General features: G+C 37.3%; 3 protein-coding genes and 1 long non-coding RNA gene across 4 annotated transcripts; 2 read left to right on the forward strand and 2 right to left on the reverse strand.

The window, feature by feature from the left end:
- Positions 1-1,304: 1,304 nt before the first annotated feature.
- On the forward strand, positions 1,305-4,865 carry LOC108839118 (protein ENHANCED DISEASE RESISTANCE 4). Its single transcript, XM_056986140.1, has 6 exons — positions 1,305-1,635; positions 1,762-1,903; positions 2,128-3,976; positions 4,161-4,221; positions 4,302-4,525; positions 4,606-4,865. The coding sequence occupies exons 2-6, from the start codon at positions 1,789-1,791 to the stop codon at positions 4,658-4,660; spliced, it is 2,304 nt and encodes a 767-aa protein (XP_056842120.1). The 5' UTR covers positions 1,305-1,635; positions 1,762-1,788; the 3' UTR covers positions 4,661-4,865.
- A 1,182-nt stretch (positions 4,866-6,047) lies between these two features.
- LOC108860784 (pentatricopeptide repeat-containing protein At3g60980, mitochondrial-like) lies at positions 6,048-7,389 on the reverse strand. Its single transcript, XM_018634636.2, has one exon. The coding sequence runs from the start codon at positions 7,347-7,349 to the stop codon at positions 6,102-6,104; it is 1,248 nt and encodes a 415-aa protein (XP_018490138.1). The 5' UTR covers positions 7,350-7,389; the 3' UTR covers positions 6,048-6,101.
- A 468-nt stretch (positions 7,390-7,857) lies between these two features.
- Positions 7,858-9,168, reverse strand: LOC108856958 (pentatricopeptide repeat-containing protein At3g60960, mitochondrial-like). The gene has a single exon (XM_018630867.2). It carries the CDS (start codon positions 9,151-9,153, stop codon positions 7,933-7,935), a length of 1,221 nt encoding a protein of 406 aa, XP_018486369.2. The 5' UTR covers positions 9,154-9,168; the 3' UTR covers positions 7,858-7,932.
- Positions 9,169-10,829: 1,661 nt separating this feature from the next.
- Positions 10,830-12,296, forward strand: LOC130512744 (uncharacterized). The gene is made up of 2 exons (XR_008946332.1): positions 10,830-11,826; positions 11,901-12,296. It is a non-coding gene; the product is annotated as an uncharacterized LOC130512744 (long non-coding RNA).
- The last annotated feature ends 2,878 nt before the right edge of the window (positions 12,297-15,174 follow it).

Below are 15,174 nucleotides of genomic sequence, written 5' to 3' on the forward strand. Positions count from 1 at the left end.
TTAAATAAACAAACTCATAATACATATCATAATTATTTGGAGTCTTCAAAAGTTTAGTCATATTTAAAATAAAAGAAAATAAGTCACATAGATAAATTTAAGATAAGTTTCATAAAAATTTAAAATAGATCATTTATTAAAAATCATAAATTTCATTACGTAAAATATTTTTTCCAACAAAAAATATTAAAAAGTGTATATCAAAAAATATATCCGCTCTTTGAAGGACGGGTTAGAATCTAGTTACTCTTATTAAAATCAAAGTAAATTACTCTTGTTAAAATCAAAGTAAGAATGTATTGTAATGAAGATGTAAGAAGATTGAAAAAAGATATAAAAGATAAGTAAATAATGCTCACTTCTTCGTCTGTGGTTAGTAAGTAAAGATGAGATCACTTTAAAGTAAAAGTCATTAAAAAAACAGTCAAAAGAAGCACACCGAAGAAAAATGTGAGTTATATTCCCACAAAGAAATCAGGAAAGTGGGCCTACATTGGTGGTTCGTTTGGTGTGATATCAGGTCCCACTATATGTACACATGGGCCATTTTTATTTAACGTTTCTTTCTACTTTACCCTTTAATTTACGAATATTTCCTTTTATTGCCATCTAATTTTTTCTTTATCTTTTTTACTTCTTATTGTTGTTATTTTGCTCTAATTTATGAAAATGCTATAAATATTTTTCAAAAATAGTAGTCTGTCACATCTTTTAACAAAGGCCAAAACCCTGCTTTTCTTTTTTACCTCAGTGGTCGCTGACATCGAAGCTAAAAAGAAAAGCTATTACATATACTCTATGGTTGTTATAAAAAGCAAAAGCAAAACTTCTTCCTTTTCTTTATAGTTTGGTAATTCTTGATTGTTATTTTTTTCTTCTGCCAAATAATTCTTAGTGTTGGTCTCTATCTATATGCTGTACATTGTCCACTGAGAAAAAAAGATAAACATATAAAAGCTCCATGAACCATTAAAACATATATACATGCAAAAAATTTATCTAAAAACCAATCATTTTGTATCTTTTCACAACGTTATTATTATTGAAAAACCAAAGAAGTGGTAAAAACGTACAGGTCAGCAGCATAAATGTACAGACGGCAGAAAGATTAGACGGAACTCAGAGTGGATGCTCCGTTTGGTTAGAGTGGGGTTGCGTCACAGCTCAGAGGGGGAGAAGAATAATTGAAACTAGTAGTAAACGCTCACTACTAAACGCAGTCGTTTTAACGAACGCCGTTTATTTATTTCTTTTTTACCCAAGTGAGTGAGATTATATTTATATACTCTTGTCTGCTAGTACCGTGTGAAAAGGAGCGAGAATTGCAGAAACATAGCTAAAACCCAGAAGAGTATTTTTCTTCCTCCCAACAAGACCAAACTAGAGAACAAGTAACCATAAAAGGCAAACAGAGTGTGAGAGAGAGAGAGAGAGATTCACAAGTTTACTTACCTTTTTCTTTTTTACTCTAAAGTTATGATTTTTATCTCTCAGACAGCATTTTCCTCTGTCTTTTTCTCTTTGTGATTTTCTCTTCTTCCCATTTTGGTTTTGGGTTTTCCGAGAAAACCAAGCTACAAAAGAAGGGATCGAGAAGCTTAAAAACCAAATCAAGAAGAAACCTCTGAGCTAAAGGTTCTGTCTTTTTTTTCTTTTTCTAATTAATGTTTTATTTTCTTCAAAACTGTTTCCTTTTTATTCTCTCTTATTAGAACTCAGTGAGAAGCCATTCTCTCCTTCTCCTTTTAATTTCTCTCTCAGGTTTTTCGTTTCCTCCAAAGATAAGTGATGGCTGAGCCGACCAAACTAAGACTAGTTCGTTGTCCAAAGTGCGAGAATCTCTTATCAGAGCCTGAAGATTCCCCTTTCTTCCAATGCGGTGGCTGCTTCACCGTCCTTCGTGGTAACTTCTGAGCTCCCAATAAATCAACAATAAAGTGCTTTTTGGTAGTATCAATGTTCAGAAATTTCTTGTTTTTTGAGATTTTTAAGTTCTTGTTTTTGATGTTCTTAAGACAGAAGAGTTTATCAGCTTCTGATCTGTCTTTTTAAAAATTCAAAAATTTAAGTAGTTTTATGTTTATTTATGTACTTCTCTAAAGAGACTTTGTTTTACTTACAAAACAGCAAAAATCAAGGAGCGTGAAGTAGATTCGGTTTCAGACAAGTCCGGGGAAGATAAAGCCAAACCAGTTTCGGTTAACTCTTCTACTAGCTCCCCTGAGAAAGCTAGTCAAACCTCCTCATCTGACTCTGATGTTATTACACCAACCTCTCCTTCTTTGAGACACCAGCTAACCATCCCAGTCGCCGTCGAGAGTGATCCCGGTTCAAAAACCAAAGCTTTTGATGCAGCCGTTAACAGCTCTACGTTATGTGATAAAGATGACCCTAAATCTCAATCCGGGAGACAAGAATCCGGTTTAGATCGGTTTAGGAAAAGAACAACCAAGAGATGTGACTCTGATGGTGTCATCAACAACAACAGACTGTCCACTTCAATGTATCCTCCTCAACTCTCTGATGAGGGCACTTCTTCTGGTCCTAACGACCAGAGCCGTGAAGCTATCGAGCAAGACCGAGCTGGACTTCTCAGACAGTTGGATAAACTCAAAGAACAGCTCGTTCAGTCTTGCAATGTCGCTGGTGACAACAAACCTAAAGAACAGGTTCTTCCTCCTAACAAGGCTCCTCCGGTTCGGTTTTACAGTTCCGGAACAGGTCCTTCTTATTACCATCCTGAACCTTACAACAATGATGTCTCTATGCACCAACACCATCATGGTCTGATGCATCCTTCTTATGGAAGAGGACCTCCTCCTCCTTACTTCTCCGGAGGAGGAGGACAGTATCTTGGTAATAATAACAACGATCTCTTCGACGCATACCCTCAGCAAAACGGGCCGTTTCATCACTCCTCTTGCACTTGTTACCACTGTTGGAGAGGTTCGGTGATCCCTGACGCACCTTACAACGCTGGCTTTTATCCTCCTGAGAGCGTTATGGGTTTTGCTCCACCGCATAACCCTAGAACCACCTACCCTGCTGCTGCTTCTCGTGGTCTTCTGCATCATCATCAGCCTCCTCATGGAAGATGGCCTCAGATTGACTCTCTTTCGCGTATTCGTCCTGCTAAGGTTGTGTTATCAGGTGGATCTCGTCATATCCGCCCCTTGGCAGGTGGTGCTCCGTTCATAACGTGTCAGAACTGCTTTGAGCTTCTTCAGCTGCCGAAGAAACCTGAAGCTGGAGGTGGAGGTGGAGGAGGTGGGAAGAAAGAGATGAAGATGAGGTGTGGCGCGTGCTCTTGTTTGATTGATCTGTCTGTTGTGAACAACAAGTTTGTTCTCTCTGCAGCAAACAACGCAGCTCCAACGAGACAAGGAGGAGATGCTTCTCGTGTGGCTGCGGACTACACTTCTGACGACTATGATCTTCTTGGTTACGTGTTTCATTCGTTAGACGATGAGCCAGATAAGTCTCAAGACGTGCAGATCGTTCGTTCTCATTCCGCTAGCCTCTCGGAGGACGACGAGCTAAGCTCAGACAGTCTAACAGCTAAACCACTTGGCTCCTCGCCTCTTCACGAGAACTTTGTTAACTACTCTTCAATCAACCACGAGAGATCTGGAGCAGGAAGCCGCAGCTTTAGTTCGGAACAGGAGAGGGTGACGCTGAGTAAGACGATGAGACAGAACTCCATGAAGGAGGTCTCGCTTGCAAGTGAGATGGAGGTTTCTTTCAACGACTACTCTCATCACAACGGTGGAGTATCTAAAGATCATCAACATCATCAAAGATCAAAGAAGAACGGGTTCGCCAGCATTGTGAAGAAGAGCTTCAAGGATCTGACCAAGTCTATTCAGAACGATGAAGGGCACAGAAGCAATGTTTCTATAAATGGACATACTTTAACAGAACGTATGCTGAGAAAAGCAGAGAAGCAAGCCGGAGCCATTCAGCCAGGAAACTACTGGTATAACATTTTGACTCTATTATATGATCATGTTATAACATTTTGACTCTATTATATGATCATGTTATAACATTTTGACTATTATATGATCATGTTATAACACTGACTCTATTATAATATGATCATGTTATAACATTTTGACTCTATTATATGATCATGTTATAACATTTTGACTCTATTCTAGGTATGATTACAGAGCTGGATTCTGGGGAGTTATGGGAGGTCCAGGTCTTGGAATAGTACCGGTAATTTTTAACACAAATTTTGATATTTGCTTCTTGTCAATGTGTTTGTATCTAAAGATTTGTTGTTGTTGTTGGTGCAGCCATTCATAGAAGAGCTGAACTTCCCAGTGCCAGAGAACTGTGCAGGTGGAACTACAGGAGTGTTTGTGAACGGAAGAGAGCTTCACCGTAAAGATTTGGAGTTGCTTGCGGGTAGAGGTTTACCTCCAGACAGAGATAGATCATACATTGTCGACATTACTGGTAGAGTTATAGATGAAGACACTGGTGAAGAGCTTGATTGCCTTGGCAAACTTGCCCCCACGTAAGCCTCTTCTTGCTCTTTCCTCTTTCACAAGAAAGCTTTATCTGATATATGTTCGGTTTTGTTGGGGATGGTCTTAGGATTGAGAAGTTGAAGCGTGGGTTTGGGATGAGATGTCCAAAGAGAGCTACGTGAAGGAGAGATGCTTGTGGAGCAAGGCATCTATAGATTTGTCAAAAGGAAGGAAAGTTATGGAATTTGTTAAGACACTAGTAATTAGTATTATTTAGTTATTTTTCTCCATAACTAGTTGTTAGCTGGTATCATGTTGAAATCTAAGAACATATAATATCTCCGGTCGTCTTTTTTTTTTATGTCAACGAAAAGCTTGCCAGCTCAATCGACTCTATTTATTAAGCAAATGAGGTCCGGTCATCGAAAGCTCTGACCAAGTTTTAAATGACTTACTACGCAAGCTACAATATTGAGCAAAGTGTTTCTATGTGAGAGACTAGGAAGCTTTTCTTCAGTTATTCCTGTCTAACAAAATTAGACCCAAAAGGTATTTATAAATTTTCGGTTCGGATCTTTGGATCCAGATTAAAATGTCCAGATCTATGTGAGACAAGTGATTCGTGACAAACACGCGCAAACAGAATCGCTTTTGGCGTACGCGAGTGAGGATTGGACATCATCTCTTTAAACAACATTTGACTCGTAAATTAATATTTTAAACTAAAAAAAAATCTAAAAGCTTTGTTTGTGATGTGTGCCGTGCCGACGGCGAATCGGTGTTTCTGTACTGTGCGCCAGTTAAAAAAGAGACACGCTCTAATCAACCCCGTGTGGTGTGGTCCGTTCATGTCCAACGTACGTCGCGAATCAGTCGATATACATTAGAAGCAGCGCTTTAGTAGTATTGAGTTTGTAATTGAAAGAATGTAATTTAGCTTGAGTTTGTGTTCGGTAGTCACTAGTCACAGCAAAGGAAGTGTCAACGCGTAGAACCTGCACTTTCTTTCGTGGAGAGTCCAGTCCGTTAAAAAGTACGTTAAACAGTTCATCCATTCATTCATTTATTTTACTTTTTTTTTTTGAAAAAATAAATAAATATGCATTAAGAAGGGCTTGAACTTGGGATATTATGGGGTCACATGATGGTTTTTACCATTAGAACCACAGAAAAAATATTTCATTTATCTATTTTACTTTTGGTTTGTATTTTTATGAACCAACACACTTTTTTATATAAAAAAGAGCTGAACCTTAAATGTAAGGGCACCTTTTGTTGGCTTGTATTTTTATGAACCAACACACTTTAAAAAAAAACATTGAACCTTAGTCATTTGTAAAGAATCAAAAATCTATTTCAACATGACATGAGAAGCTGCAACGACGATTTTGGTACATGTATGAATGACTGTGGATGTTATAAAGAGATTATAGTTTTGCAGTAGAATTTCTAGTTTTTAGTTGCTAAAAGTGAAGAAAATAAATGGAGGATCATACGTACGTTGATTCACGATCCAAAACAACTAAAGAAAGAATACAAAAAAATATCCAAGACATATATATCTTGAGAACAAGATAAAGGACAATAAAAAAAAAAAGAGCAAGCAGGTGATGAAGAACATAGTCAAAACAGTTTGGAGACCTCTATTAGACTCGAATCAATCATCATGTTGGAGGTCTTTAAAGCATCATCGACTCGACCAGCATTGAGATATGAAGCGATCATTGTTTTGAAAATGGCAACGTCAGCGCCGCCGAAACCACGACCAAGTGAAACAGCAAACAGAGACTCTGCTTCCGACAACATGCCGTTTTCGCAACACCTTGTGATAATGTATGTGTTATCTAAGAATTTGTTATTGGTTCTCGCCTTGTTGTAGGTCTCGATTGCCTGGCTACACCGACCAATATCAAAACACTCGTCCACCATTTTCTTAACCGTGCCAGAGTCTAAGCGTAGGCAACTTATCCCACTTTGACTTTGATCAAACATGTCATGGTACAGTGCCCAAGCATGAGTTTTTTTACCGTACTTGAGCAAAATTTTTAAAAGGGCGCTGCCAGTGTCTGAACGAACAGGGAGCTTGTTTGCTACCACACAACGCTCGTAGCACTTCATAGCTTCCATCTCTTTACCTTGCTTGAACCAGTACTCCATGAATGTCGTCATGAGGAAAGCCACCTTTTGTTCATATTGTAAAGAGAGAGAATTAGGTTTATGCCAGGAAAGGGCAAAATCAGACCAATCAGACCAAGCCCGTTTGAACTCGTCCAAGACAAGATTGGCCTTGTCCAAATTCCCAATGTCCAAAAACCCTTGAATCAGATTGTTGAACGCCACGTGATCAGGCCGGTTGCTATACGGGAATTTCTCGGCCTTAAGAAATGCTTTGGCTTGGTCCAGTCGACCGCATTGAACTAACCCTTTGGTCAAGACCCTGAGAGTATCCTCGTTTGGGTAACCGCGGGATATGATGGATCGGTGGAAATCAAGAGCTTCGTCAACAAGACCTTGTTGAAAACGAGACTCGATGATGCAGTTGCAGCAGTTGTTGGTGGGTATAAGCTTATGCTTGTTGAAGAAGAAATCGTAGAGATCGTACGCGTCCTTGTGCCTTTTATGCAGACACATGCTTCGGATGATTAATTCACATGTACTCTCCGTCGCTTCCCCTTTTATTCTACTGAATGCAGCCAAACGAGCGTACTCCGCCGCCGTGTCTAGGTCGCCAACGGAGGCGATGAGGTACCACACTCTGAAACCTAGAGTGATTGGTCGGCAATCTGGATTTGACATTACGTCCTTGGCTCTTCTTGGCACCGCCGTCCTGTATGGCCGCCGACCAAGTATCACGCGGCGTATCATAGACATTACGTCCTCAGCAGGTTAGGGCTTTGGACGACGGCACTAATACATATATATATATATTAATAATAACAGGGACTCCACCAAAATCTTGCTCAGCAAGTTAAAAGAAAAAAGAGAAACTTTTTTTAAATACATAATTAATGTCCGAATCTAATTCTAGATATTATTAGCAAACTTTAATATTGGGGCTGAGCAAATTGCTGCCTCTACTCAAGCTCAAATCCGTGGTTGAGTTCTGACCTAACATTGATTCTCTCGTTTTCTTTATTTCGCTGCAAGTTTCAGAGACTTCTCTTTGACGTTCGTTGCTTTAATATTATATCTCTATTCATTTGATCCTTCCTGGCTACATTCGTGACATGATTCTTATAGTTAAAAGTTGATGTTAGTTTCACTTGTAAACTCACTTTTGTTAAGAGTAATTATTTTGATTTGTCAATGAATGGTTGTTTACGTAGACAAAAAAAGAAGAGGAAAAAAGCATAGCAAAACTGAAAGATGAGTTGAGATGTGAGAAAAGTCAAGGATGACTAAATAAAATAAAATATAATTGTCTTAAAAAAAAAAAGGAATGCAAATTTTCTTTTTAGCTGGCTCGATGAATAGCAAGCTTTCTTAAATTTAAAATCTTCATCTTGTCCAACATCTTCATGGCATCATCGAGTCTCCCAACCTTAACATATCCATTGATCATTGCTCTGAATGTTGAGACATCAGGTCCCAACGCCATCAATTCGTCGTCTATGTTATCAAGGTCGTAACACATGACAGCAAAGAATGTCTCTGCCTCGGACATTTTTCCTTGTTCGCAGAGACAAGCAATGATGGTCCTATAACACGTCTTCCCGACACATTTGAAAGGGATAATAGTCTTTTCACTAAAAGACTTCAACATTATGCCGACAGTCTCGGAATCGCAGATTCCTTTAATCAATTCGAACAGTTCCCAAGCCTCTGTTTTCTTACCGTGCTCCACAAGAAGTTTCAAAACCCTGTTTCCAACAATGGGGTTCAGTAGTTCAGCCATATCCAAAACCGCCCAAATCTCCCGAGCTTCCTCATCTTTGCCTTGCTTGAACCAATACTCAATAAAAGAAACCTGAAAGAGTGCAATTGCCTTGTGATAGTCTCTCCATGGGAGTTTACTGTTGTTAGGTGATCCTTTCAGTTCCTCGAAGATTTGGCTAGCCTCTACGAATCTCCCTACATCCAAAAACCCGCGAATGAGGATGTCGTAGACCATGAAATAACAACGCCCCATGGATCTCACTAAATCACAAGCTTCGTCGAGTCTTTTGGCATCAACCAAGGCTTTCGTGAGTATCACGTAAGTCTCCATCCCTGGAGACGAGCGTCCGTCCAGGACTAGGTGACGGTAAAGCTCAAGAGCCTTGTCGACACAACCTTGGTCGCAGTGTGCTTTCATGATGAGATTGCAAGAGAGCGTGTTTGGAACGGTTTGACATTCGTTGAAAAAGTAATTGAACATAGAGAGGGCTTCGTCGTACCGTTTGGCTTCGCACATGGCTCCGATTACGGAATTGCAGATGAAGACAGTGTCTCTGTTCGCACGTAATTCTTCAGAGACAGCCAGGCGCGAGATACTCGCGGCTTCGTCGAGATTAGACATCTCGATCATTGCCGATACTCTGTAGCGCAGAGAAATTGGGCGGTTATCAATGCAGTTATGGCTGTTTGGATCTATTTTTGGGAGTGACGATGGGTCTCTTCCCACTGGGTAAGGTACGTACAACTTAGAAACCTTTGATACGGTCGGATTTTTTACTACGCGGCGGAGGAGAGACATGGTCCAAGAGAGCTGGTGCCGAGGAGTTAGGGTTTTGATTATTAATTTATTTGATCCGGGAAACATCTACTGTCACACGTATTACTCCACAAAAAATCTTGCTCAGCAAGTTTTTTTTTTTTTTCTAAAAAGAAAGTAAAACTTAGGTGATGATTTTGCACTAGATTTTAGTTTTTGGAAAAACATGAATGATGATTTTAGATTTTTGTTTCTAGTTTTGATTTTTTTGCTTTTAGTTATAGAATAGATATTTTGTTATTAATAAGTTTAATTTTCATTTTATTAATAGTAAAATATTTATTTGGTAAATAATAAAATATAAAATATTATTACCAAAATACACATGCTTATTTTAAAATAAAAAACAGCAAATACGAAATAATATAATTCTATGTTTAAAAATATACTACAAAAATAGTTTTATGTTTAAACATACATTTATATATATATATATATATATATACTCTAAATTAGAAATGTGTACATATGATATTTGCAGAAATACCTATATATAAAACTTTAAGTAAAATGTGCAAATATAATTCATTAACGGTTAACTATAAAAAATATTATGATGACAAAAATAAAAAAATATTATATGTGTAAAATTTAACAAAACATAACCACGTCATATAAATTTAGTATGATATCAAGCAATCAATCAATTTAAAATATTGTTGCTCTTTCGTTGTTAGACTTTGGAATTTTTACTATTTTATTTTAATAAAGTTTATAGATTTTAATGGTGAGTAGATTCTTGCGAACGTAAATGGAAGAAATATAATCATACAATAAGAATGAAGGAGTTGTCACTAAAATTTAAAAATTTCTAAAAATAAAAATATACAAAAGCCAACGCCAACTTCTTCCGTAAAACTAATATAATCTATATTTTGGTTTTTTTACAAATTGAACAGTTATTTTTTGTCTCGTTAATTATGTTATTACAAATTCTGAAAAACATTGCATAGATGATATTAGAGCCGACAATAATACATGTCTTGTGAGAATTTACACTTGACTCCATCATCCTGAATCGTCCTATGAAATCAATTCCTGACAGTAGTTCTTGCACCATACTGAAAATTCTCTTGTAAGCTTTTTTCTCTAATCTTCTGCATAATTTGCCTTTTCCGGAAATTGAAATCCTCCTGTAGAAATTATGTTGCCTGAGATTCGAACCCCAGACATGGATACAGAAGCCTTTAAACCTTGATCAATAGACCACGGTATTTCCACGAACCGTTATTTCAAAAACTAGTTTTTAAAAAAAAAATTCTAAGAAATCTATTTTCCATAATTCTAATTGGATAATAAAATAGTTTTTCAAAAACAAAAAACCAAAAACCATTTCAAAAACTACAAACAACCATCCTCTTTGTAATGGACTTAGCTACCCAGTCTCAACCCAACCCGAGAACCCTTGTTAACGTGGTTAGTTCTTCCAGAATTGATAGTTTTACTAAAAAAAACTATTCTTCAAGTCACACAAATCAAATCACGAAGATCCAAGTCCTGAAATTTGACTTAGGGGGGTGTATTGAAACTATGATTTTAAAAGGTTTTAGAGTTGTTTTAAAATCTCCTGTTATTCAACTAAGGATTTTAAAAAATATTTTCAAATCACCTGTTATTAAACATGAAATTTGTCTAAAATCATTAGAAACACTCACAAATCTCCTGTTATTCAATTAACCATTTACAAAACTTATATCAAATCCAATGTTATTGAAAGGTAAACATTATTTTGATAAAAAAGCTATGAATGGGATTTGGGGATACTTTGAGTTCATTTTTAGTTAAAAATGTCGCTGTGAAACTCCTACTTCTACATGTGTTATTTGGAGAGACTTCTAAATAAAAATAACACGACATCTATCCAAAGACGAACAAGAAAATATTTACAAAAGACAACTGATGGCAGACTTATTGTCTCTCTGCAACTTCATTGGCAGATACAAAACTTTAATTTCAATCCAAACCCAGATAACCTCTGATCACTTCATCCATGGAGATCATCTCAAACCCCATAAAGCTTCTCCATTTTATCAATTATTGCTACTCTGTTCATCTTCTTCTTCCTCTGCTTTTCTCCCGCCATGGCTACTGATGAAGATGACATAAGATGCCTACGAGGAATCCAGACCTGATTCCTCTCTCACCGACCCTCAGAGAGTTCTCAAATTATGAAATTTCGGCGGCGCGTCTTGTTGGAACAATCAAGAGAACATAGTCATCAATCTCGTGCTTTAAGACATGGGTTTATCTGGTCGGATCCCAGAGTCTTTTCAATATTATGGTAGCTTACAAAAGCTTGATCGATCTAGCAATCAATAGTCTGGTAACATTCCTCCAAAGCTATGTACTTGGTAACCGTTCTTGATGTCCCTTGATCTGTTTAATAATGAATTGGATGGTGAGATTCCTCCTAGTTTAGCTGAGTGTAGGTTCATGAACTCTTTGGTACGATCTGAGAATCAATTTTTTTTTCTTTTTTTTGATATTGCAGCTGGTGTGTTTGGAGTTTGATGGTATATACGAGAAAGAGAGTAGTTAAAAACGAAGGAGTTAATATCTTAGCGCAGAGACTTAGCCATATGGTAGCGCAAGTCTCTTTGTTTAAGAAGCCTTTGGTTAAGGTTAAGCTTGGGGACTTGATGGCTGCAACTAATGGTTTCAGCTCTGAGAACATTATCTTACAACTAAAACAGGAACAACGTATAAGCTGATTTTTCTTGATGGCTCAGCACTTGCAGTGAAGCACTTGAGTGAGTGTAAGCTTGGGGAGAAGGAGTTTCGGTATGAGATGAATCAGTTGTGGGAGCTGTGTAACCGTAACTTGTTCAGAAGTTCTTCTTCTCAGTAGTAGCACCTCCACCAGACCTCATGAACACTAGACATATCCTCCCTCTTCCTCTTAGCAACCTTAAGAGCCCTCTTTCTTTACCAACTTTGAGAAGCCTCAATGGTTTTCTCTCGTAAGGAGCAAATTCAGTTAGTTCCATTATCAATGATCTGATGAACCACATTGTCTTCCTCGTTTTCCCTTTGCGAGAGTTACGATACGGAGCAAACTCGTGTCTTGTAAACGATGTGTCATTTGTTCAAAAAATAATGAAACAACATAGATTAATAATATCAAATGATCTAGAGTACTCTGAAATGTTTTTTTTTTGCTAATAAGTACTCTGAAATTTAAGAGAAAATCTCACCCAAAATCTTTTTTCTCTTTTTAAATCATCCATATAAATGAGATTTAGTCCAAATCTCTTCAAACTCCAATATTTTTCCAAATCCACTTAAACTTTTAAAATCCATGATTCAATACACCCCCCTTAGAGTTCACTTTTGATTAATAATAGAAAAAATTGCCAATACATAACAATTTGTCCATTTGTCATTATTTTTTTAAATTTTTTTAGACTCAGATGCCTCTTGTCAACCTTAAAAATTCATATCAATTATTATAACAGTCAGAAAAAATAAAAAATTATATAAAATGTACATAAACAAAAAACAGATCATATGAAAAATAATTTGGTTGACTAAATATCAGTAGAATACAATTTCATTTTTGATCTACGGAAAATAGAAAACAAAATCTACTGTCTACAAACATGTAGATAGTAGTTTCGATTAACTATATATATTTGTTGCTCGTAGACTCTGAAATTTAACTAGTGGTAATTATTCTACCACCGCAGAATGAACCGGCTACAACTTTCTTTAAGATCTGAACTAAAGTATAATTCATGAACGAATGATTTCTATATATCCACTTACACAGAACCACAAAATCTGCCCATGTACCAATAATCTATGAAAATAATATTTATTATCTACTAAAATACTATATCATACTACAGATGGATTACACAGTTTACCATCATATTTACAATCTACGGTGATGCGATCCAGATCAGCAGATATGTCTCAACGAGGAGCTTAACGTAAGAACAAGCTAAGCAACTGATCATAACTTGGCTTAATGGGCATTTTATGGGCCTTATCGGTTTGATCCATGAAGTTCTAGACCGAGAGAAGCTAATGGACCTGATGCAGAACGTGGAGGCCTTATGCCCAATAAAAAAAAAATCAGTGTTTGGATTTATCCAAGAAGGATCCAACAAGAAAATACAAGTTATGGTCGAATAATATTTCAATCTGACGGCAATTCAGATACCGTCGACCATGCAAAAGGACACTACCAGCCGAAGAGTTACTTAAGACAAAATTGTTTAACTCTTGGTCAAGTCAAGAAGATTTATTTCTGGTCAAAATTTTGGGGCAAATGATTGCAATTTGATAACAAAAATTTTGTGGCAAATCATTCATACACATAAGATCTAGATCACATCACCAAGGACTATGTCTACAGTTACTCAACAAGAGATAAGTTCACATCCAAGTCCTCACCTTAGTTTCTTGAAGTGGTAGATCTGGATCTAGGAAATGGAAAAAAGATGGTCACCTCTCCGGATCTGATCCATAAAGATTCACAAGAGGGAAGATGGGTTTACGTTCAGATCTGGTCATACCCAATGACTTAGAAGATTAGGGATCTAGATTACCTTAAGGTTCAGATCTGAGAAGGTTACAAGAAAAGGAATCAAGGAGGCGACGACTGGGGGCTCGGGATCGACGGCTCGGGCTGCACGCGGGGCGGTTGGTGAGCGGCGAACGGGCGGCGGCGGTCGGCGGCGGCGGGAGGCGGCGGCGGTCGGCGGCGGCGAGGTTCTGATCGGGCAGGGCTTCGCTTGCTGTCTCTCTTGTGATGAATCCCTAGGAATGATGTCCCTTTATAAGAAATGAGAGAGCTTTGGGGTAGGATTTTACTCACTTGGGCCTGCAGCTCTTGGGTTTCATTTTGGGCTGGGCCCGGGATGTTACACAAATCTTCTTAACTATATCAAATTTTCATTCAAGTTTTTAGTAGCTTCTTTCCACCTTCCAGATGACTCCAAAAATCGATGTCGTTCCCATAAAATTTACTTTTGTCTTGTAAAGACTCTCTCAAGTTCATTGTGCTTTGATTTGATATTTTGACTGAAAGGTATTTTTGTTTTACAACTATGATTGCACTACGAACTACAAAGTGATAGATTTTTATTTTGTTTCAAAAGAATTGTTTGAGAAAGGAACCAAAAAAAGTTCTGAAAATGGACTGCTTGTGGGAACTTAGGTTGCACATGGGGCTCAAGGTATGTACAAGTATCGGTGGCACTTGTCCCGTAGTTGTAAGCTTCAAGTTAAATTGGGCCTTAAAACAAATTTGAGAGTATCCGGTGCAACGTGATAATTTACTATAAAGCCGCGGCTCTGTGTGCGCTATATTTCACCATAAAGCTCCGGTCAGTGAATCAATGATGGTAGGTTTGCTAATCACTTGAAGGGATAATTATGTATAGTAATTATGAGTGTCGTATTACTCTTGCCTGTCTTACTAATCCTCTCTAATTTAGTGCATCCATTCTGAATATAAGTGTATAATTTAGAAAATTTATCATTCTAGCTCTCAAAAGATGTCCACTAACATAGTGTGATTCACATTAATAGATACAACACAAAAAAAATTCAATTCATAGTTTCAAAATGTCAAATAGTAATTATAAAAAATGTCAAATAGTATTAAAAATATTGGAGCTAGGAAGTTGGAACTGTAAAATGCTCATCAATTATTTTCTTAGTAGTAATTGTTACTCTAGCACATGTGTAGAAGCACTTCTGATACCACGGCAAGTCTCTACCCTTTTTTTTTTTTTTTTTGAACAGGCCGGCAAGTCTCTACCCTTTTTACTAAAAAACATAAATAACAATGTGAACACTTATACAACTTATATGTCTTTTCTCAGAGCTCGGAGAAATTGACCTGTGGTTGATCCATTACCATCATATGGACGAGGAAGAAGATTTGCCTGGTAAAAGAAATAGGAGTCTTCTATATGGTCAGATTCTCACAGATGTAGTCATCACAGGTACTAACTAATATAGCAACTTAATATATGGATGCTGTTTGTCTGA

The sequence above is a fragment of the Raphanus sativus genome, chromosome 5 (assembly GCF_000801105.2).
Source record: "Raphanus sativus cultivar WK10039 chromosome 5, ASM80110v3, whole genome shotgun sequence".
In the NCBI taxonomy this organism is placed as follows: domain Eukaryota; kingdom Viridiplantae; phylum Streptophyta; class Magnoliopsida; order Brassicales; family Brassicaceae; genus Raphanus; species Raphanus sativus.

What these genes read in the sequence shown, in the direction of transcription:
- LOC108839118 (XM_056986140.1), top strand. Translation starts at nt 1,789, where the DNA reads ATGGCTGAGCCGACCAAACTAAGACTAGTTCGTTGTCCAAAGTGCGAG. An exon ending in CTGCTTCACCGTCCTTCGTG is followed by an intron (nt 1,904 to 2,127) that starts GTAACTTCTGAG and finishes CTTACAAAACAG; the next exon opens with CAAAAATCAAGGAGCGTGAA. An exon ending in CAGGTCTTGGAATAGTACCG is followed by an intron (nt 4,222 to 4,301) that starts GTAATTTTTAAC and finishes TTGTTGGTGCAG; the next exon opens with CCATTCATAGAAGAGCTGAA.
- LOC108860784 (XM_018634636.2), bottom strand. Translation starts at nt 7,349, where the DNA reads ATGTCTATGATACGCCGCGTGATACTTGGTCGGCGGCCATACAGGACG.
- LOC108856958 (XM_018630867.2), bottom strand. Translation starts at nt 9,153, where the DNA reads ATGTCTCTCCTCCGCCGCGTAGTAAAAAATCCGACCGTATCAAAGGTT.